The sequence below is a fragment of the Crocodylus siamensis genome, chromosome 8 (genome assembly GCF_052110815.1).
Source record: "Crocodylus siamensis isolate JL-2025a chromosome 8, ASM5211081v1, whole genome shotgun sequence".
Taxonomy (NCBI): Eukaryota; Metazoa; Chordata; order Crocodylia; family Crocodylidae; genus Crocodylus; species Crocodylus siamensis.
The window spans coordinates 42,371,367-42,395,851 of record NC_143402.1 but is presented as its reverse complement, the minus strand read 5'-3'; the positions used below and the strand labels follow the sequence as shown (position 1 = coordinate 42,395,851).

General features: G+C 45.6%; 1 protein-coding gene across 15 annotated transcripts in view; it reads left to right on the top strand.

Moving 5' to 3' along the window:
- The window catches only part of MID2 (midline 2), a 438,142-nt gene that overhangs the window by 318,623 nt on the left and 95,034 nt on the right, over positions 1-24,485 (top strand). For all 15 annotated transcript variants that reach the window (XM_090059302.1, XM_090059309.1, XM_090059301.1 and 12 more), the window contains 3 exons: positions 9,188-9,336; positions 10,902-11,029; positions 14,536-14,679. In XM_090059302.1, the coding sequence (XP_089915428.1) occupies positions 9,188-9,336; positions 10,902-11,029; positions 14,536-14,679 (421 nt within the window). The remainder of the gene's footprint in view (positions 1-9,187; positions 9,337-10,901; positions 11,030-14,535; positions 14,680-24,485) is intronic.

The following is a 24,485-nucleotide window of genomic DNA, read 5'->3' as shown; positions in this document are numbered from 1 at the left end:
ATGGATTCCTGGTCTGGGGAGTCAGAGACATTCAAGTATAATAATATCACTCCTTTGTGTGCCATTAGCTAACACTGGTATGCTTTAACCACACTAGCCCTATGCCTTTTGGTCAGCTTTGCAGGGTCATATTTTCAAGCTTTTCTCTGCAACCAGAAGATCTAAAACATCTTTTTTTATTTTGTGACAGCTGAGATTCTCATATCATTCAGTCACCTCATTCCAAGACCTGGGGTTTCAGGAAAAGATATGACTGTCACAAGACTAACAAAAAATGTTGAGTTTTGACAACACTGGAACATTGGACTGGGACACAGTTAACTCAAGGAATGGATCCCTTTGTTCTTGGGGAAATGAGAGAGGCACCTGCCAGCATAGTTCATAGTGTTGTACTAAGGAGGGAGGAGCAAACACAGGCTCACCAGTCATGAAAACCTTCTGCTAAATTCCCCATGGGAAAGGGGTAAAACAGAGTTTTATAGCTTGGAACAATCAATGGTGGTTTAAAAACAAGGGGAAAGTTTGCTCTCTGCTTTAGCACTTGATAGACTCACAGTGCATGCAGTACTTGAACACTGTCAGAGTTCCAATTCTCCATGTTTGGGAAGAAAGTGGTTGGTTATCCCTCTTACAGCTGCAGGCCTGTATTTTCTTTTCAAACACCCACCTGTCTTAGACACCTGTGTCCTTGGATATGTAGGTTTGTGTTTTACAGGTGGTTTAAGCTGTTTGGGTTTGACCATTTAAATTACACCTTTAAATTACAGTGTAGATGTACCTCAAGGTGGAGGGTATATGGTTAGTGGGATATATTGCTAACTCCAGTTAGCATTAGGTACAGTAGCAAAGCCAAGTATATTTCATGCATGGCAACTTTTGGGATATTGGAAAGAGCATTTATGAATTCAAAATGCATTTGCCACCAATATAATTCAATCTGTGCGGGAGAATAATATGAAGATGAGTCATGGTCAATAACTTTTCAGTAAAATGCGAACAAGTTGAATATGCTAAGTCCATTACCATAGCATGGTTACCCCAACCTAAACTAACAGAAAAGAATATCAGTCATAAAGCACAATGTCATATGGCAGAAGCAAATACCTCCCTAATTCTCCTGTCCTCCTCCTGCATCCCAGTACACATCTACCATCAACATGTAAAGAGAACACAGAGACCTCCCTGACTGATAAAGTTTTTTACACCATCTGTGAATGACATATGATAGTTAATGACTTTTTTGAGATTCCCCATGTTGTGGAATCCTCAGGGTTGTGTGCATTTTGCAGGACTTCTTATAAAAAGGTATGTCAGGTTCACCATATTCACTGTTACATTCTCTTTGAATACCTTAAAGAATATAGAATATGTAATACAAGGTCTCTGCCTGCTGCCTCTTGATGGTGTAGAGGAGAGGGTATCATGTGTCTCGGGGGTGTGACAGGAAATATCGCAGATAACCAACGAGAAATTAGAAAAAGTGAGGGAGAGGTGATGTGGTAGGGGGAGAAAGGGATGGAGGGGAACCAGTGCTGGATACCTGGCAAGACTGGACAAGATTTGGATAGTGCCCCTTAAATCATATTCAGGCTAAAAGAGATGTGGGGAGAAAAGAGCAAATAGCAGAAAACACAATGGTGGGGAAAATAAAGGGAAAGAGAAGGCAAGGAAATGAGGCAAGGAAAGGGAGGAGATGGATGGGATGCCAGGAGCAAGAGAGGCAATACAATTTTTGGTTTTGGTAGGTGTTACATGGGAAGAGATAAGTATTAGGAAAGGCACAATGTGCTGGGCACAGTCAGAGTCTAGAGAAAAGGGTGGTTGTGGGTGAAACTGGAATGTGAAAAAAGAGGCCTAACAGCACAGAGATGTCATTAGCCATGGTTGTCCTAAATCAAGCAGAAGACAGGATAGATTGAAGAAATGTGTGATGTCTTTCAAATAGCCGCAGCTCCAGTGGTATACGGAAATAGGATAGATTCAACATACCCAGCAACTCCCTCTGTGATGGTACCAACTAGGATAATATCATTAAAAGGTTAGTAGAAGATACTGGAAAAGATATTCTGTTCCCCCTTCCTTACGACTTTCTGCTCACCACAATTGGAGCTACTAAGTAGTGCTTGTCACCTTTCCCAAAAGCCAAGTGGGTCATCCACTGCCCTACACACATTCCAGTTTAGTTAATGTTGATCTGCTTCCCCAAAAGTCTTCTGCAGTTCCAGTTACAGACAGGATTTTTCTTCCCTTCTTGTCCTAAATTAGTGTGTAGTTTTGCTATGGACAGTTAATCTTGATCATGTTCTACACCAGGCCACCATTTAAATGGTGATTGACCTGTTTACTCCACTGTATATAGTGCCAGATTCTCAAATATAATAGTAATAGTGGCTCCTGCAAGACTTGTGTTTTATGAGGAGCCAGTCTCTTCTTGCATCTACAAGCCAAGGGTCCTGAGAGTCTTGGTAAAACCACCATATGTTGTGCAGTGTCCTGGAATTGTTCCAGATGCTTTGGGGCTCAACTCATACATCCAACTGCACTCTGAATCTGGGATTGTGAAGAGATTGGATGTTGATGGAGTGCAGATTACACCGTGCAGGTTTCCTCCTTTAGCTGAGAGCTTATATGATCGATGCATTTCCAGATGGTTCCTAGATCAGCCAACAGTCTACTCTACCAGTTCCTTGGTGGGCTTAATGATCTTTTGTTCTCAGCTACTAATAGATACAGTGTACTTTCTTCTAGCCTCACTATCTTTTATCACTGTGGTTTATGAATAACCTGTGATATAAACAGGCAGCTGATTAGTATGCCAGAGGCAGAAGGAGGATGCCGTGTGTAGAGCACTGTAGCACAGGGAATGTTTGTAATGGCAGCTTGTGAGGAAGCCCTGGGTCCACTACTGGTAAAAAAAAAACAAAAAACAAAAAACAAACTGGTGCCTCCTTGCAGCTAAGCAGGGCCAGCTAATCCTTCGGCAAAAGGGTGCTGCTGAAGAAACTATTGCATGACACTAATAATGGAGCTGGCCCCAAATTTTCTGTCCTAACTGTTTTTTGACAGAACAGTGGTGTTCTGATTAAAAGATTTTTTTTCATGAAAAATGTTTGGTTTCCATGCAAGTATTAGTGAGTATTGAAATGAGGAGCTCAAGGCGTTTTTTTGGTCAAAATTACTTTAAAAATGCTGCCAAGAAAAAAAAAAAAAAACAAAGACAAAAGAACAAAAGAAAATTCCTGTGAAAAATACAGGCAGGGACTTTTCTTTAATTTTTTGTTGCAATCTGTTGAAAGGTGATTGGTTGCTGATCCAAGAGCTCCCTTTATTCCCCATGTGATAATGTATTTGGAGTCAAGGTAACAGCTTTCTACATTTCAAGCAAAGAGGGCTGGTGGCAAGAGCTGCGATGCAGGAACTCAGCACCCTCTAGGCTCTGCCAGGGTAGGATCAGTTGACCAATGATTTTTTCTGAAGTCGCTTGTTTCCCTTTGGCATGTGATGAGGGATATAGGGGCTGGGGACAGACATTCAAAAAGCCGGAGCCTGAATTGATTCAATCTTTGCAGGTTAGTCTAACCTGCCTAGGTTGGGTGTCTATGTACAATTGATATTTGGTTTGGAGCATTTGCTGTTCACAGAATCAGATTATTGTCTTTTTGGATTTTCACTTGTTTTTGTCCGTTTTAAATACCTGGGAAAGTGCCTGGGGCTGCCTGAGCTGGGAGCTGCAAAGGAATCTGGAGATGATATGAAATGCTTTTTGCAGGCCTCATGTTCGGTGAGCATGGGAGTAGTGTCAGGAAGGAGGTTAGTGAGATATTTAATTGTAAAAGCACTGACAGTGTTGACACCTTGAGAGAGTAGCTCCAGTATTCTCCCTGTCAGCTCCACAGGCCTTTGCTCTTGCTTCTTGTCAGATTTCCAAACTCTGGACAGGGGTTTGAAACTGACAAGATGCTTCAGGGCAATGGCTCTGACCCCGGATCTGACAAGTGAAAAGCTCTGGGAGCTGCTGTCAAGTGGGCTTTGAGGGGCCCTGCAAAATACACTTTTCCCTAGTGAAGTGGAAAAGAAAGAAAAGGAGAATTAAAAAAAATAATCTTAGCAAGGCATGAAAACACAACTGGGAGGGGAACAGTCACTGGCAGAAATGGCTGTGGGCTTGGCCATATCTGCTGTGTGCAATAGCGCTGTTAGGCATGTGTATACTTGTGTATGGTTTTACATATGTTGTTGTGTGGGGAAAGTCTGTGAGAACAGTAGTTTGTCCATGGGTATACAGTTAAGTATGTCAGTTAGAATGCAAATGTTCTATATGTGGCTGCATTTGATCAGGACTCAGCATGTATAATGGAATGTGTGCTGTTTATGTGCCTGTGTGTATATGTTTGTATGTATATGTGTGTGTGTTATGTGAATCTAAGTCCATCTAAAATATATAAGTTAAAGAAAAACATGAGCCACCTTGGATATTTTTCTAACTTCCTGGGTGCAGCCAGAAATAGCTCGCCTCCCATCAAAAGATCATCTCTTTCATTGAAGATATATTTTTCTGATCCCTTTCAAATAAGCACTGTGTGAGATGTGGTTAATGAACTTGAGCATAGGGTAGATTTTTGAATGGCCAGGTTTATTCTTGCAAAATACCTTTGTCTTTTTTAAACATACACATGACAAGTAAAAATATGAAAGAAATGTTTGTAATGTGGTTCACTTCAGATGTCTGTGTGTATGTGTGTATAGATGCCAAGAAGTGTCTGCACTAGGGAGCATAGGATGGTTGTTGTTTATTGTGGTATATGTTTATTAGCAATGTCCATTAACCTTCTTTGAAAATGATCTGAGATTTCAGGGTTAAAAAAGGTTTCAGTCTGTTGGTTAACACAGTTTGTGTTCTACTGAATTTCACTGTCTGGCTAGGGGCAGATATTATACATAAACCAGTTTAAGTGATCCGAAACTGGTTTAAACCTGTAACCAAGCATAAGTTCAGTGCACATAAACTAGTTTCAAAATGGTTGAAACTGGTTTAAGATAAACCTAATTGAATGTAGTATCACACTTAATTGATTTGGGTCAAACCAATTTATGCAATGTCTGTCCCATACCCCTTCCAGGTTTAAGTTAAACCAGAGTCCCACAGCATCCCAGATGCTTTGCAGCCCTGGGCTGGGCTGGGCTGTCTGCTCCAGAGAACAGAGTTGGTCCTGCCCCTCTGCTCCCTAGCTAGAGCTCTGGCAGAGATTGCAAGCACAGCAGCATCTGCCTAGCTTCCTGCCCAACCCCCTCTCACCATTTGCTGCTCAAACAGGGATCCCCCATCCTTGCCTCCCATCTCCCACAGCATGAACCCTAGCCCCACGGACCCCAGGCATCTGGTATGCTAGCCAATTCTGAGAGGTGTCTGTGGGTGTATGTCTCCCAATTTCACTGGGACGGGCAGAGAGAACCGTGTCCGCTTAGGGCTTTTTGGAGCTAATCAACAGGTCAGTTGGAAATGTCCCTCTGTTCCTTCGTTGGAAAAAGCTGTTTAAAAAGAGCTTGAACTAATGAAAGAAGCTTTTGTTTTCTTGATGGGATATTGTTATCAGCTCCCTGCTGTCCTCTTCACCTGTCAGGTTCCAGACAGTATGAAGAAGCAGGGAGAGGGAGATTGAGAAGGTCAGTGTCAACAACAGATGCATGCACTGCATACCTCACTTTGCCTCAGAGTGCTAGCCCGAGGCTGGGGGCTGGCAACACTCCTGCCTCCTGAGCAGTGAGCAGGGAAAAGCGTGTGATGGTGCAGGCAGGGTGGGGGTTTACGCCCCTCCCTAATCAAAGCATCTTGCCGGGGCCTGGCTATGCCCCCCCTCAGCACTGTGGAAGGGAAGGGAGGGCTGCTCTAGTGCCCCCCCAGCTTCTAGCCTGAGCCACTGCAGACATGTGCCTGCATTTCTTCAGTCCACAGGAAATGTCTGTATAGTTGCAAATTGGTTCAACCTAGGCAGGTTAGACTAACCTGCAAAGACTGAACCAATTCAGGCTCATGCTTTTTGAATGTCTGTCCCTAGCCTCTGTCTTTGTACACCATCTTTGCTGTTTCCCAGGTAAAACCCCAAAGCATCTAATCAAATCCTAGCATATCCTTTGTCACCAGCAAAGCATCAGGGAACAGACTGATGACATATATTGCTTTTAAATATGTTTTTTTTTAATCTCAAGTACATTATGTCTAGAGGTTTCCTTGAATAGCAAGGAAATCACCCAGCACTTACATGCCAACAAGAGGGCTGTCTCTGAACCTGTTTCGCTTTCTCCCATGTATAAGGGCTTCTTCTCACCACCTTGTCTCTGCAGCCCAGGTTCTTATTTCTTATTGAGATACCCACACTTCTAGTTTCAGATTGTCTCGTTTATGACTTTTCCAAGCCCATTCATTGTTTTTTCAGCCTTCCTCAGCCTTAAGTACATCCCTGTTCATCATTCTTTACTTGCCTGATTGGTTTTGTTTTTTTTTTAATAAAAAGGATTCTGGCAAGAACTGAGAGCTAAAATCTGATCTAAATTGAAATTGATGGGGAAATGGATACCAGAGTGGTGTGGGTTGGAAGGTAGGTGGGTGAGCATGTGCATGGGTGTCTGTGTGCTCGGATTTTTACTGAAACGCCAGGGTCAAATTCATCCCTAATGCAACCCTACTGAAATGGATCTGTGCCTTGTCTGTTCACCTCAGTCAGCACCATTGCTTGGTTAACAGAAAACATCCCCTGAGTTGTGTGCTGCTCTTTGTTATATAATGGCATACATAGCTCTGTTGCTTGTTTCTGTTTTCAATGAAACTGTGCATTGTGTGTGGAGGGAGAAGAGAATAGGCACTTTTAGTTTAGATTTATCTAGAAACTTGGCTTTTACTTGTCTCTGCTGTAAGGAAGGATGATGACTTCATAGAAGGTATCAGCCAGCCTAGTCATCCCCACAGGAGGCATTCACCAGAGAATAGCCCTGACCTATTTCTTGAACTTCAGTATGCTTTTCCCTGAGCATAGACTTTGGGATTTGGCCCCTAAAATTCACCATTTATGCTGGTTTCATTTCAGGTCTCACTGCCAATAACTCTGGTTCTGTTGTTTTGTAGAACTGAGAGAGGGAGGGAGAGAGAATATCATTGGACCACTTAGACTAGAGGCAGACATTCAAAAAGCCTGAGCCTGAATTGAGTCAATCTTTGTAGGTTAGTCTAATCTGCCTAGCCTAAATCCAGTTTGTAACCACACAAACATCGCCTCTGGACTGAAAAAATGCAGGCACATGTCTGCAGTGGCTCAGGCAGGTGCCAGGGGGCGCTACAGCATCCCTCCCTTCCCTTCCACATTGCTGAGCTGGGGGGGGAGGGGGTCAGGCCCCGGCAGGAAAATATGATTAGGGAGGGGTCTCCCCACTCACTGGTCAGGAACAGAGCCAGCCAGGATTTACACAGCATTTAGGTTGACAGCAGGGAGCATTAATCACCCCACCAGCAAAACACAAGGATCTCTCATTAATTCAATCTCTTCCTAAACAACTTGTTCAAAGAAGGAGTGGAGAGACATTACCAACTACCTGTTGATTCATTCCAAAGAGCCCTAAGCAGCACAGTCGTGTTTGCATTTGTCCTGTCTGCCACATCATGGACCATAGCCAGCATGCGGTATGCTACCTAATGTTGAGAGGTTTCTGTGTAAGGCAGAAGGGAGAGGGGAATCCCTGCTTAGTGGGGAAAGCAGAGGGGACCAGGCCAGGCAGATGCCTGCAGTCTCTGCTGAGCTCCAGCCAGAGAGCAGAGGGGAGGGGCCAGCTCTGCTGTGGAGCAGAGAGTCATGCCAAGTCAGACAGCATGCCAGGATGCGGGGGGAGTTTGGTTTAACTTAAACCAGGAAGGGGCCTGGGACAGACATTGCATAAACTGGTCCGAGCTAAAGCACTTAAGTTTGGTACTACATTCAACCAGGTTTATCTCAAACCAGTTTCAGCCATTTTCAAATTGGTTTATGTGCACTGAGCATCTGTTCTGTTACAGGTTTAAACCAGTTTCTGATTACTTAAAATGGTTTATGTGTAATGTCTATCCCTAGTCTTAAACATTAATGCTTTAGTTTATTTATGGTTTATTCTGTGTTTTCTTAAGCAGCCAATAAAAATAGGCTTAGGCGATTCCTATGCTGAGAAATTTAAATTGTTGGAAACTTGTTTCTCAACATTATCACGTTTCCTCTGGTTTTAACTTTGCCTGGGACATACTGTGATATCCACCAAATACAGCTGGGGATCTGGGGCTGGTAATAGTGATAACTTAGACATAATACAGATAAGGTTTTTGTTACTTTTGCCTCTTATAAATGCCCATGCAATCCAGCTGCAGCTCAGTGAGCAAAGGGCACTGCTGCTGCTACTTGTTTCCGGGGAGTGCCTTCGCATACACGCTGTGGGTGAGGTAGAGGGGGCTAGGACCAGCGCCTGGGCTGGCTCTAGCAGCCTTAACTGGGGAACTTGGGGCCTTCAAGGGCTGCAGCAACAGCAATCTGGGCACATGAGTCTTGCTAGCAGCTGGAGCATGGTTCTGGCCAACCAAGCGCCGGTTTCGGGTGGGGCAGACTGCAGCCACGTGCGCTGCCCTGCTTTTTTTTGTCACATTATTTTTAGATACCAGGATTTCCCAGAATCTGATTTTGGCAGCATGGCAAACCTTTTCATGTGCAGCGCCTCAAAAGCCTTTGAGGCTGTGCAAAGCACATGTTCCCACTTCTGTTTACATGGCCATGGTAACTTTCCCCATAGGCATTAATCTCTCTCTGCTCTTGTGTAATATGGAGAGTGCACCTTGAAATGCTGCTGCTTAAAACTTTCTTCCTCCCTACTGTTGCCTGGCCAGGAAGGCCTGGAAGAGAAGGTTCCACACCGAGCCTTTCTCTTGCTGGTTTTCATTTAGAAGCCTATGTAGTTTGGATAAATGTTTTCTCATTTGGTTTTAAAACAATGCCTTTGAAGTACTCAGGAGTCCCTTAGAGGGCAAACCATTGTGGCAGCCTCTCTGTTAACTTTGTGTCCCTTAACAAGGCAGCTTCAGCCAGTTGATTAATGAGCCCAGCTCCCAGGGCTCCTTGCAGATCTCCTTCAAGTGCTATTTGCTGAACTATTTTGTTTTCCCTCTGCTCTGTTCCTCAAGGTTATGAAGCTGAGGAAGTTGGCCCAGCAGGTAGCTAACTGCCGGCAGTGTCTGGAGCGCTCAACAGTCCTCATAAATCAAGCAGAACATATTCTGAAAGAGAACGACCACGCACGATTCTTGCAGACCGCCAAAAATGTGGCCGAAAGGTGGGCTCACCAGAGATTATTAGCTTGTCTGTGCTGAGCAAGAGTTTAATCCATGCCAGAAATTGGTGTAAATAATGTTTTGAGCTTAAGTAGCAAATAGTTGTCTTAGCAGCACAGAACTGTTATCCCTTGGAATCTCATTTATCCATGGAGATTTCTCCATCGACCCTGGCTGTTTTCTAAGTATCTAATGCAGATTTATATGCTTGCTGAGCACTACCACCAAAGAGATGAGACTCACTGCTTCCTTGCTCTTCAGGAATATGTGGTGGGGAGGCAACGCCCAGTTTTATTCATTTTAATTCTTGATTTATAGGCTACTTTTCCTAAGTATCAAGTGCCTTAAAACATAACTTCCTGCACTGTGACATAATACAGTCAGCAAATAATACCAGAGTAAAAGAGCCTGAAAAATGCCTGTGAGAAACAGTTGTAGAGTTGGAAACAACCTGAATAATGAATTGTTCCAGATTAATCAATAAATGAACTAAAGCTGCCTCTGCTTTGGGATTCATTTGTTAAATAATTAAAGTTTCAGCCTCTGCCCTGTTCTTGTCCCAGGGTGTGGTGTGAGAGCCACGCCCTTAGCTGAAAGACTGAGGATCAAGCTGGGGACCTTATAGCTAAAAGAATAAGCAAAATTGTCAGAGTTCTGTAGGGTATGCGCCAGTGGATCACAGCAGGAGCTATTGCAGAGAGAGCAACATGTAACACAGTCAAGACCTGCTGAGTGTTGGCCTACACAAGACAGTGCTTAAAATAGCAACATCCCGTCTTCTCTTTTTGCTGCCCCCAGCAGAGCTGCAACAATGGGACATATTAACAAAACTGTTCTAATGTAAATAAAGTTTATGAGAATCAACTATATGGATCTCATATGGTCTAGACCAGGGGTTCCCAAAGTTTTTATGCTGCAGCCTGGCAAACCATGGCCTGGCAAACCGTGGCACAGAAGTTGCAGCTGACCATAGCCAGAATTTCCAGCCAGCAGGTAATAATACCCCCATTCCCCGGGCAGGGGATGAGAGGGGCAAGGAGGGGGCAAACCGTGCACTGCTGCAGGCCCTGCAGAAGGAGCCACGGCCTCTCTGCCTGGCTCTGGGGAGTCATGGTTTGCCTGTCTGCAGCCACTTCTGGTCCAGCCAGCCTGCCGCAGCCCAGCACCAGGCTGCAGCCCAGGGATTGAGAACCCGTGGTCTAGACTGTCACCCAAACTGAGGCTGCAGTAGTAGAATGGGAGGCAAGTTGTTCAGCAGCTAAATATTAGGTGTGAAGAGGAGCATGTGTTATTCCTTGGAAGAAAAGACAAGGCTGTGGCATGTATGGCTGTGATTATTCAAGGATTACTTCACTAGCAAACACACAAACAAAATCACTAATCCCTTCCCCATGGAGTTGCTGCTCTGATTCTCTAGTGAAATCAAATTTAGGTATTAGGGCCTGTTTTTCCTCATGGTGGGCTCCAGTGCTGTAAGACTTTGCACCTTTTTAATCAGCGAAGTAACTGTTGCCTGGGAGTTCCAAACGCACCCTAATGTATATTGATGCTCTCTTATTTCTTTCAGGGTCGCCATGGCAACTGCATCCTCTCAAGTTCTGATACCAGATATCAATTTTAATGATGCCTTTGAAAACTTCGCTTTAGATTTTTCTAGAGAAAAGAAGCTGTTAGAAGGTCTGGATTATCTAACAGGTGCGTTTACCAATCCTGCATCCCTAACCTGCTCTCTAACCTCCTTTCTTGAAGCCTTAATTCCATAAGCATCTCTAAGGAGGTGGGAAGTATTTTCATATAATCACCTTGTAAATTATCCTTATCTTTTCAACTGCTTCTTGCTTTTGCAACTGAACTACTCAGCTGGTCCATGACAGTGGAAGCACCTAGTTGTCAATCTTTGAGCCTTTGTTCAAATGGTGTTTTTAGGACAACTGTTTGGGAACATAATCTGTGGGAAGTCTCTATACCTCATTGTAAACCGTTGTCATTTCCTGCCTTGATTGCAGCAATTTCTCCCCTTCCACCTCTCTGAACCTCTGCTTTACCCACATCGCTCCCTTCCTGTCAGCTGCTAAGGCTACCTTCTGTCTGACCATGGGATAACCCTCTTTTATACCCTCCCCTTGCTCCCCCTTCTCCATCCTGTTAGGATATCTCATTTCAAGGTTCTTTACCACTGCCCTCCTACTTACCTGCATTTGTTTTGTGCTGGCTGTTTTCTTGCAGTACCTTCCTCCCTTCTCCTCTGTTTTGTGAATGGCCCTTACTTTTCCTACCATGCCTTCCTGTGTGGCTGCAACATTTTCCTTGAAAAATCCAAGACCCCCTTCAGATCCCTCAGAGGCTCTGACTTCACTTCATAAACTAGTATGGCTTAGCACCTGGGTTAGCCTAATGTAGCAAAACCCTATCCTCATTACAGTGCCCTCACTTTTTCTGTGCTCGCATATGTATCTGACAGAACATCCCACAGTTCTTTATGCTGCCACGTAGGCCTGTGCGAATTCGGGTTTGGATACGGCCAGTTTGGATGCCAGCAGTTTGATTCAGAGCTCTGAATCAGTTTCCTGCTTCAATTTGGCCAAATCGGCTCTGAAGCTTAGGAGATGATTCGGAGATTTGGCCATAGGGTATAATGGAGAATCAATGAAATATCTATAACTTTGTTGTTTTTTGTCCGATTCAGATGAAACTTGCACGGGTGGTAGCCTCTGCTGGGAGCACGAAGCCTGCCAAGTGTCAAGGAGATAGGTGCAGGGGTTTGGGGGAAATTGCACCCAAAATTCTTGAAAGCAAAACTCATGTCACATGTATGTGTTAAGCTACAGCGGGGTCAAAACTGCAGGGATGCTAGTCCCTGGTGAGGCCACAAATCCTGCCAAGGTTCAGGGGGAAAGGTGCAGGGGTTTAGGGGAAACTGCACGTTAATCTGTGGACAAGCAACACTTGTGACATGGATGACACTATGTGTTAAGGCACAGTAGGGTGAAAGCTGCAGGGCTGCTAGCCCCTGCTGAGGCCACAAAGCCTGCCAGCCTTCAAGGAGATCGGTGCAGGGGGGGTTCTGGGGCCCTGTACCTCTAGCCCTGTACCTCTAGCTGCTAACAGGCAAAACTTGTGACATGGGTGCTTGTACAACTGACCATCTGTCTTGGGGCAGCTGATTGTCTGTATTGGTTATTTCCTCTCCTTTGACTGTGGTTTTGTAGGTGTTAATCCTTGCTCATTAACTCATTATCTAGTAGCTACTAGCTAGCTACTGTGTATTGAGCCGGTCCCTCAGTGAATCATGATTGATTGATAACACAGTAGCTTAGCAACCAGGCCTGCAGTAGTTTCTCCGCCCTGTACCCCAAGAGACACAGTTGCACAGGCACCCATGTCATGAGTTTTGCTGGTGCAGTTTCCCCCAAACCCCTACACCTATCTCCTTGAAACTTGGCTGGCTTTGTGGCCTCAGCATGGGCCACCATCCCTGCCATTTTCACCCTGCTGTGGCTTAACATACACACGTGACATGAGTCTTGCTTTCTCCACTTTGGGGTGCAGTTTCCCAGAAACCCCTGCACCTACCACCTTGAAACTGGGTACGCATCATTCTCTCAGCAGAAGCTACTATCCCTGCAAGTTTCATCTGAATCAGCCAAAAGACAGCAAAGTTGTAGATATTTCATTGATTCCCCATTATACCCTATGGCCGAATCCCCGAATCTTTTCCGAATCGGTTTGGAAAGCCTACAGCTTCCCGCAATTCGATTCAGATTCTTAGATTTGGCCTCCGAATCTCTCCAAATCCCAATCATGAACTGAAGCTTTGCACAGCCCTACTGCCATGCTATAGGATTTCTTTTCCCTGGCAGTCTTGTTAATTGCAGGAAAACTTGTCCATCCTTTGTGGGAAACTGTGGGATAGTAGAAAACTATCGGCACTTCAGTGATTTAGTTTACATCTTCACTACAAAATTATTAGATGCCAACCCGAGTTAAAGAAGAAGGCAGTTTCTAACCCACTCTCTGCACAAGTCAACTATCTTAGATTTAACAAACCTTCACACCTAGGTCATAGCATCTTCTCCATGGGTGGATGGATTGAAAACCAGGTAAAAGTCCAGGTTAACACTGCAATGAAGATATTCCCTAAGACACCTCTTCCCATGATGCCCACAATAAATCAACCAGATTGTTTTTATGCACCCGAGGAAGCAATATTGGCCCATTAAAAATAATGTTTAAGGTGTCATATGTTTTTGTGCTTCCCTTTTCAGTAGCCTTCATGTATGTCTTATAGTCCTAAATTGTAACCACCAATGGGCAGGGTCCCCGTCTATGTTTTTGTTTGGACAACATCTCCCACATTGATCCAAATTGGAGCCCTCAGGTAATACCATAATAATAACAGCTATTTTATAAATATCATATCATAGAAATGTAAGACTGAAAGGGACCTCAAGGATTCATCTAGTTCACCTAGGGGGATCAAACCTGCAACCTTGGTGTTATTACTACTGTGCTCTAACCAGTCGTGCTGTAAATAAAATCAGGTGACTATGGATGTGCCTCACCTTTCTTTGACAGTGGTGGTGTACTATTTTAAAGAACAAACAGCCCATGCAACTGTATTTGTAGTAGGAGTATTAAAAACTGCTGTAATCCAATTGAAGTATGTTCCTTTACAAAGGTGCATACCGTAACAGCAGCTGGGGAGATAAAGTTGCTTGTGGAAGCTCCAGAGAACATTAAAAACCTTGAATCCATAAATGAAATTCCCAATTTCCAAGCAGCTAATAGGCTAAATGCAAAATGAGGAAATGTCATCAGAATCCAGAATGTTTACCAAGCAAAGGTTGTTTAAAAAATCAGTGCTAGCCAAGGAGATGGTTTTTGATCAGCTTCCTAACCTGATTCAGCCTTCCAGTGTCTGAGCAGTTGCCAGCACAGTATTTAGAATGGATTCCCTTGTTATGTCACTGCTAGGTACTGCCCTAGCCTTCCCAACCATCCACTCCTCTGCATGACTGAGCCACAATTGTTGTCAAGTAGAAACTCTCTGCAATATGTACAGTGAGAAATCTCCTTGTTTTTCTGTGCAATGCTCCATAGTGATTATCTCCATAGACTGTCACAATAATAGAATAGAAGAGCCAAGGTAAGATATATTATAATTAACAATCTCTCCATACTGTCCTCTGTCACTTATGCAGCACCCAACCCACCATCAGTTCGAGAGGAGCTTTGTACTGCCTCCCACGACACTATTACTGTCCACTGGATCTCAGAAGATGAGTTCAGTGTCAGCTCCTATGAGCTCCAGTACACCATCTTCACTGGCCAGGCCAACTTCATAAGTAAGTAGCAGTGTGTTTGCAATGAATGAGGTTTTGTATTGAAGAACTGAAGAAGGGATGTAAACCGGCTTGACAATAAAGGTGTTATCAGCCAAAGTCAGCAGAAGGGTTCAAAGTTTGTCTTTAAGGTTATGGTAAGATTGCTGTACAATGGAGTGTGTGACATCTTTAATCTAATTTGTACAGGTAACAAAAGCAGTGAAGACACAGTGGCTATCTTCTTTGTGGGCTTCACAAGCCTGCCAGGGACTCTGGGTATGAACAGATAATTGCAAAAGTACACTGAAGTATACACTGAAATGTTTTTCCTGTTGTGCTTACCCCTGCCTGTTTAAATTAAATATACTAATACTGCAGTCATACTTTCAATTGTAGTTTAGATGTACCATTCATTATAGCAGCATCACAGTCTGTATCAGCTTGAAGAGAGCTTTTGGGGGCTGGTTAACCTTGAAAGTTAGATCCAATTTAAAAACAAATGTTTACAAAGCTCAAGTTTAGTACAAATGCTAGCTATGTTCTTTTAATCAGAACCTTGTTGGTTCATGATTGCCACCTTTCCTTTAGAGCATTTGCAACCTTAAAGTTGCTACAAAAGCCTGGTACTAGAAAGCTAACAAGAGAAACTGGCCAATCAATTTTTATTCTCCAAGCTCAGCAAAATTGCAAAAGTAAACAATCAGCATTAACAAGGCAAAAGTAAATGAGGTCTGCCTAATGATTTCTATTCAAACTATGGAAGGTAGTATTAATAATACAGATGAACACATTTACCTTTGGCTAATAGGAAGTTTAACCTCACAGTGTCTCCTTAGATGTTCTTTGCATCCACTTTGTGAATGAGTTTTGTAGTGATACTTGTCTCCTATTTGTTTCAGGGTGTGGGGAAGACAACCCTTTACATATTCATCCCTCAGGTTGCTGCCTCTGGGCCACAGCTCTTTGGTTGAGGAGGGTTGGATGTAGGCTCCAGGCAGACATACGTGTCTTCTCTGCTTCCTTCAAACTGCACATCATGCCCCTTCCCCTGCACACCATTTCCTCTTATACTGGGAAATAAACTTGGGGACTGAACAGGGGTCCCTATACCATAGACAACCTTACTGATTGATTCTGATAATATTTCGCACTCAGACAGGGCTCTCCACAGAGCACTAGACATTCATCAGCACACCACTGTACATGCCTCTGTGACAGTGCCCCATTTCTTACTGGGGGAGGTAGGCACTAAGGTTGCCCCAGGCTGGGCAGGAAATCAGTGGAGGAGCTGGAACTAGAATGTGAGTTGCTGTCTTTGTCAGTGGGGCTCTAACACCCTCAGACAATCTGTAACACAAAGAGCTTGCCTTGTGTTAGCTACTGATTTAATCAAAACACATCAAAAGCACAGAAGGACCTTTCTCCCTTATTACTTTTTGAAGGCCTTAGGAGATTTGCATGACATTGCACAGGATTTTGGTCTCTCCTCCTTTCTTATTTGGGTAGTAAAAACAAATCTTTTTAGTTTAGGGGCAGGCAGTTAGATTGCCTATGAAAAGCAGGAGTTGGGAGGAAACCATGGGAAAAAGTTTGGTGAGGACATTGAACATTTCAGGGAAGCAATTTAAATGGTTGAGAAAGGGAGAGGAGCTTTGGAGTGCAGTTTGTCAATGCTGGGATTTGGGATCCATAATTGAATTATTTTGTGCTGCACTGAGTATCCAGAATTCTTCAGGTCAGTTTATCAACCACAGCAATAAAGGATCTAATCCCTGTCTCATGATTGGTCATTCTGGGAACAGCCAAGATGTATATCTGTCGGGCAGCCCATTCACAGAACTCTCTGGGTGTAAAACAAATAGCCCTAACCTGGTTTCTCTTCAAGCTTCAGGCTAGTAGTGAAATTTGATTTATTTATCTCCCCTCAATACAATACAGGCAGTCCTCGACTTACAACTTTTCAAGTTACAACAAATGTCACTTAACGATGTTTATAAATCGACACCCTGTTTTCACGTTCGGAAGTTCCAACATGGGTATCGACTTTACGACAGTCAATAAAGCTGCATCCAGCTGGTAAGTCTGTTGTGGTGGAAGGGAAAGGGAAAGGGTGTGGGGTGGGGGGGGAAGCAAGGCCCCTGTGGTGAGGGAGGGACTGGGCCTGGGGCTACAGGCACAGGACTGAGTTGCAGTTCATCAGTGGGGTGCAGGGAGGGAGGGGGCGACAGCTACCGCCGCTGCATGTTGCTCATCTGGCGGCTCATCTGGCTGTTCCCACCATTGCTCCCACCCCTTGTGCAGGAGGACGTAGAGTGGGCGTGTGCCCTGGATCTGCATGGGGTAGGGCGGGCGAGGCTGGGGCTGGGCTTTGGGTGGGCAGCAAGGGCTACAGTGAATTGTCAGGTGGCTGCAGCCTCCCTATGGCTCCTGGTCCGTCACCTGCCCTGCCCCAATCTGGGGGTATATGCCCCCCCCCCCATGCCCTCCCACCGCTCACCTAGCTGGGGCAGAGAGTGTGCAGAATGAAGCTGCGGCTCATCTGGGGGACACAGGGAGGGCAGGGCGGCTCCTGCCCCTCTGCACCGCTTGTCCAGAGGCAGCACAGCAGCTCCATCCCATACCTGCCCTTCCCCAGCTGGGTGAGCACCAGGAGGGCATAGCCGCCACTCCCAGTGCTGCTGCTGCCCTCCCAGACTGGAGCCCGGTGCAGCCTCAGCCCTGGCCACCCCACCCCAAACAAATCCAGGGGTACACGCCTCCCCATGCCTTCCCAGACAAGTGGCAGGAGCAGCAGTGGGAACCGCCGAATGAGCTGCTGGATGAGCAGCATGCAGCCGCAGGAGCAGCTGCACCCTCACTCCCCGTGCTCCAGTAACAAGCTGCAGCTCAGTCCCACGCCTCCCCTGCCCTGGTCCCAGCCCCAACCCTAGTTGCTCCCTCACCGCAGGAAGCATTGATCTGCCCCCTCCTATACCCCTTCCCTTCCCCCTCCCCTTTCCCCAAAGGGGATTTACCAGCTGGACGCAGTGGTATCGACCATTGTAAAGGAACCAATCCCCCATTTATAACACTGTTCCTATGGGAAAATTGGTTCTGACTTACAATGTTTCGACTGCAGCCATCAGGAGGCTAACATGTCTTTACACAAATGCCAGGAGTATGGGGAATAAGCAGGATGAGCTTACACTCTTATTTGCTAGCACCCAGTATGACCTAGTCAGCTTAATGGAAACATGGTGTGATTCTACTCACAACTGGGCGGTAGGCATTGAGGGGTACAGGTTGTATAGGCGAGACAGAGTGGGGGAAAAAAGGCAGGTGACAAAGGCGGTGGTCAAGGGAGACCTAAATTACCCGTCTGCTGGGAGGAGCAGACGGCCAAAACAAACCACTCACATAGGTTCTTAAACTGCTGCAGAACCTCCACCTAACCCAGGAGGTGACTAATGCCTTGCTAGACCTGGTCTGAGCAACAGGGGATGATCTCATGGGTAACCTGGGAGATAGTGACTATCATTTGGTTGAATTCACTATACAGCAAAGGGTGGGAAAAATAACCAGCGAGGCTAAAGTGTTAGACTTCAGAAGGGCCAATTTTAGTAAACTTAGAAGACTACTTAGTGAGGTGGCTGAACTCAAGAGCATCGAGCTTATGGGGGTCCAGGAGGGTTGGAGGTTTCTCAAGTGAGTGATCCTTGGGGCACAAAAGGAAACTATTCCATTACGCAGGAAAGGGGGCAAGGGGACAAAAAAGCCCCCTTGGCTGAACAGGGAACTCCAGAAAAGACTGTGGGCAAAGAAAGAGATTTATAGGCAGTGGAAGCAGGTGGTAGCAACCAAGGAGGAATATACCTCCCTGGTGTACTATTGCAGGGAATCAGTTAGGCAGGCTGGCTACAACAATCAAGGACAATAAAAAGTCCTTCTACAGATACATAACGAGCAAAAGAAAGGCAGAGAGTAACATAGGGCCCCTGCAGGACAAATCAGGACAGTTGGTGGCCAACACAGGGAGAAAGGTGGAGCTCTTCGAGGAGTTCTTTGCTTCAGTATCCCTGAGTACTGGCCAAGACAGTTCCCCCAATTTGAACATAGATAGATGTCCGGGAAGCTCTAGACCGCCAATCGTTAGTACTGACTTAGTTAAGGACCACTTGGAGTGGCTGGATGGGTACAAGTCAGTAGGCCTGGATGACCTCCATCCACAGATGCTAAAGGAATTGGCCAGTGTCATAGCTGAGCCGCTGGCACTGCTGTTTGAGCACTCATGGTGCTCTGGCCAGGTCCCTGAGGACTGGAAAAGGGCCAATGTGGTGCCCATTTTTAAGAAGGAGAGAGGGGATGAGCCAGGTAACTTGAGGCCAGTCAGTCTTACCTCTGTCCTTGGGAAAACACTGGAAAAAATCATTAAAGAACACATTTGTGAAGGCCCAGCAGGGGAATTGATGCTGAAAGGAAACCGGCATGGGTTCGTCACAGGTAGATCCTGCCTGACAAACCTCATAGCCTTTTATGACCAGGTCACACACTGCCTTGACACTGGAGCTGAGGCAGATGTCATCTACCTGAACTTTAAGAAGGCCTTCGATACAGTTTTGCATCCTATTCTAATAAGGAAGCTAGCAGGCTGTGGTATGGATGCTTACACAGTCAGGTGGGTGGCAAACTGGCTTAGGGACTGCACCCAACGAGTGGTTGGGGATAGGTCGTTTTTGACCTGGAAGGAGGTGGACAGTGGTGTCCCGCAGGGTTCGGTCCTTGCACTGGTGTTATTTAATATCTTCATCAGCGATTTGAATGAGGATGTGGAGAGCACCCTGTCCAAGTTTGCAGGTGATACCAAGTTATGGGGCAAAGTTAACACACCAGAGAGTAGGGAACAGATCAAAGTGGATCTGAACAGGTTGGAAAAATGGGCAGAACAAAACAGGATGCAGTTCAACAAAGACAAATGCAAGGTACTCCATCTAGGGAGGAGGAATCCCCTGCACACCTATAGGTTGGGGGATGACCCCCTTAGCAGCTCAGCAGCTGAAAAGGATCTTGGAGTCATAGTTGACTCCAAGATGAACATGAGCTGGCAGTGTAAGAAAGCCATCAACAAAGCCAATCACACCTTATCATGCATTAGCAGATGCATGACCAACAGATCAAGGGAGGTGATGCTCCCCCTCTATGCAGCACTGGTCAGGCCACAGTTGGAGTACTGTGTCCAGTTCTGGGAGGGCAACAGAGAGATGGAGATGCACTATTTACCAGGGCACCCCTAGAAGTAACTAGGCATTGGGTATAAACTAGTGGACAGTAGATTCAGGTTAGGCATTAGGAAGAAATTTTTCACAGTAAGGGTGGGCAGAATCTGGAATAGGTTGCCAAGAGAGGTGGTACTAGAGGTCTTCAAGAGGAGGCTAGATAGGTACCTGGCTGGGGTTGTCTGACCTTGGTTCTTTTCCTGCCTGGGGCACAGGGTTGGACATGATGATCCTTCAGGGTCCCTTCCGACTCTACAATCTATGAATCTATGACTTATGATGCAATTGGTTCCTGAAAACCACATCTTAAGTCTGAGGACTGCCTGTATCAAGAAAAATCTCCAGGTAATTCTTTCAGGAGATACCTGTCTCAGTTACTCTTCTACATTGTTGCAAGTTTGCTTGGCAGGATGGGATTAAAGGAATGTTAAGGGCTCTTAGTAGTAGTTGAGATCTGTTGATGCCTAATCACATAGAAAATGCTATGGTCAAAAAGAAAGGAATTATCTATTAAAGCTGCAGCACCCAAGTTATAAGCAAGGACTTGGATTTCTGGGACAGGTGAGAGGCTGTAGTGTTTTCACATGGGACTAGACTTAATGCTGCAGTAACTGCACTGTCACAGGGCATCTTTACAAGATTTTTTATACTTGTAACAATCTGTGGACCTGCCACTAAGAACTGTCAGGATGGCAACTATTTTCATCTGTAGCCAAGCCCTAGACATTGTTTTGGGGACCGGAGGGGAATCAGAAGGCAGCATCACAGCCTGTCTGAGATTCTTTGAAAGTGAACTTCTTGGTTGTGCTCTCAGGTTGGTTGGTGCATTCAGTAAATTCACTAAAAATGTGTCTTTGCCTTACAGCTTTTGTGTTCTCAAGCTACTGGTAAAAGAGAATAGATTTCCTGTCTACTCTGTGTGTGCTAGACAACCACTGATGATATAGATAGTAGTCAGTAGAGTTGGGGGTTTAATATGAAAAATATTTTAATACTATATTTAAAACATGGCTGCAGTGGCTCAGGAAGTAGATAATGGGATGCAGAGTTTCATAGGACTTGTTTGTTTGCATGGTTCCATAAGGTGTGGTGGTGGTCACACAGAGGAAGTACAAGAAGGCAAGCATATTTGAAAAAGATATTTTGTACCCAAAGATTCTTACTGCTTATATGGGATATATACAAGGAATAAGGGCCAGACAGAAAAAGGAGGAAGAAAACTGTACAGCAGCGGTTCTCAACCTAGTTAGACTCAAGGCACCCATCAGAACATGCTAACTCTTAGCTTTCACTCATTTTTCAACTACAGAAATATAAGAGAGCAATTTTGTTGCCAAGAACTCAGAATGACAACAGGTTCCAGAATGTTGTGATACGTTCCAGAATGTTGTGTTCCAGTTTGAAATCTGTGGGCTCCTACAGATGTGTGGGGAACCTGCTGCAATGTGCTGGAAGTCCAGTGCATGGGACCAGACTCAATCGAGTCTGCTGGAGCATGGAAATTGACATGCTCCAGCCGCCTTCCACGTCATGTGTATCAGCATTCCTGAGCTGAAAAATGGCAGCAGTGCACTTTGAGATATGTTCAGAAAGCTTTAGTTCAAAGTGCCCCAATGCCATTTTTTCAGCATGGGGACATGTGGGGATGCTGATAAACATGGTGCATGGGCACTTTTAATTAGTGCAGCTCACTAATTAAACCACCTGGCTCTGTGTTGCAGCACACATGTAAAAATGCCCTGTGGGTTTATCTTGTGATCATATGTAGGTATCTGCATACCTAAGAAGGCTAATATTGCATGGCACCTTGTAGCACCCTTAAAAGGATTGTGTGGCACCCTGCTTGAAAATTATTGCTCTACTGTCAAGTTTGGGAAGGGACTACTACTCTTGGAGATCATTGTTTTGTTATAAAAATAGACTACATATACTGATGTGCTTCAGTTAGTTCCTTTGTCTCTGCTGGTTTAAACCAGAAGATTAGGAAGTAGCAATAGGAACTGTCTTTCGCTTTTAGCTTGTGAACAGAAGGCCGCGATAGGAAGCACAGAGTTGCTGGTTCAAATCCAACCCAGAAAAGTAAGCTGTGTCTATACCAGGCACAGGCAATTATTTTGGGCAGAGGGCCACTTACCGAGTTTGGGCAAGTTGTCAAGGGCCACGTGGGTAGCCCTGGCCCTGGTCACCGTCTTGTGGCCAGAAGTCCTGCCCCTTGACCTTTGCCACCAGAAGTCCCTCCCCTTGCCCCTGGAAGTACTCCTTTCAGCAAAGGGTTTTGCTATCTTGGAACCAGAAAAATACCAAATTATATTCTAAAAGAAAACATCTACAACATTGGTGCAGGGCACAAAGGTGCCGGCTCCTTTAAGAGCAGAAACTGCCTAGGAAGAGGGCCCTAAGAGCCAGCTAGAAACCCCACAGGTGCAGGTTGCTACAGCAGCCAGCTAATGAGGGAATTAGCCTGCACCTGCAGCCAGTCAGCTGACCAGAAGAGGCAGGGCCCTGGGTATATATAAACCCCAGGGCTGGGACTAAAGAGTTAGTTCTCTGACAGCAGCCAGCGGAAGGAGCATTCAGGGAAGGATTGCCCAGGGGTGCAGTGGCTGCCTGATATACTGCATACAGGGCTAATAAGGCTCCATGAGCTCAACAGGTACCCTGGCCTACAAGGCCCTTAGTGCTGGGGAAAGTTTGATGTTTTAAAGTGACAGAGCACGCCCTGAACCTCTTATATTATCTTATAGCCCAGGGGCTCATATTTTAGTTGCTGTTTATAAACACCGGTGGATTGGGCTGAGGCTATTGGGGAAGGAGGAGGCCTCATTGGGGGCCCACTACAGTGTGGGGTCCCCAGTGCCAGAGAAGGGTGCAGTGACAAGGGGGGTGAGCAGACCTCAGCACCAGGGGATACACTGTCAAATGGATGAACAGAGCCCAGCGCCAGTGTGGGGTGCTGAGACAGGGCTGCGGAGAGCCCAGAGCCAGTGTGGGGTGCCGAGACAGGGCTGCGGAGATCCTGGTGAGGACAAGAGGCCAAGCTATAGGAAGGCCCCAGGAGAGATGTTTAAATACCATCTGTGAGGCCTGGGGCATGGTAAAGGGGTGGTTTTGGAGCCACGCATCTAGCCCATAAGGCTGAGGGTATCCCGTGAGGCATCCATTTTGAAGTGGGACCCAAAAGGGGTCTAAGAGCCCACAGGGTTCAGTGGGATCCATCAAGACTGTGTCCAGAATACAAACTTGAGAGCAGGCTCCTGATTTGTTAGAATTACCAGCAAGATGTGACAGATGAGAAAAAGGGTGCCCATGGGGCAGGATTGGTATGATCAAGGAGCCCTAGGGGTATCATGTCCATCTCTGGGACCCCATGCCATGACAAACATTCATTAATTGGATTTCAAAAAATATTTTTGTCCTGATTTACATGCGTTTGTGTACTGTACATAGAGGTGATTGCACAATAGCTTAACATGAAGTCTTGCTCTTGTATGTTGTCGGGGGTGGGTGTAGGTTTGTGGGGGGGGGTGTCTCTGGAGGTGGATATGTGGGGTGTTTAATGAGGGAGCATGTGGGTGTTTGTGTGGATGGGTATGGGGTTTGTGGGGGTGGCTGGGATGTGTGAGGGGGTGTGGGTCTGGGGGGGTCTGCATGTATGGCAGTGCGAGGTGGGGAGTAGGTGCATGTGTATGATGGGGTGTTCATGTGGGACTCACCCTACAAACAACACACACCCTCTGCCCATGTGTACACACATACTCGTACCCTGTGCTTATGCCTAGACAAGCACGCACACACACTCTGCCCCTGCCTGTGTGTACACACATGCATACACCCTCTGCCCCTGCCCACATACATGCCCTCCTGGCCCTGGGGTACAGGCACAGCCTGTGCTTCCCAGTCTGGTGATGCAATCCAGGCCCACGTGGTGCTGGAGCAGCGTGGGGGCAGGAAGGCAGGGAAATGGCTTAGAGTGGAGCAGAGCTAAGCTGCTCAGTCCTGCTGGTTCCCCCAGGGTCCTACTGCACCTTGCTCCTGTCATCTTTGACAGGCAGCCAGGAGCAAATAAATATAAATTTACTACATTTTTTAGGGGACCTGTGGGCCATATTTTGCTCACCCCTGGTCTACACCATAAAAATCCTAAGATAAGGTAGTTCGCAAACCAGAAGTAGTGTGTCTGCATTCGCACAGTATTGAAGATAGGCAAATTAGAAGATTGGGATATTTGCTCTGTAACTCAGAAATGCTAATTAACCTACACAGAATTTCCTGCTTCTCATTTAGCATGCAGAGCAGCATAGTGTTCCAAGGGTGCAGCTACCAGTTATGTTAGTGTACTGTATGGACATAGCTTTAGTAGTAAACCAATGTGGTTACCATTTGATAACTAAATAGTGGCCTAGGTGAAGTGACTTTGGGGCTCCTGGCCTTTCTTTCAAGGGACCAGTCTTGCTGCTGTGAGAGTCCTGGAAAGCAATATGGAGCACTTGGTGAACAGTACACCTGCCACAAGAGCAAGCTTTTCAGGCTTGTTGTTCATGTTAACAAAGAGGCCAAAAACCAAAAGAGCCACTG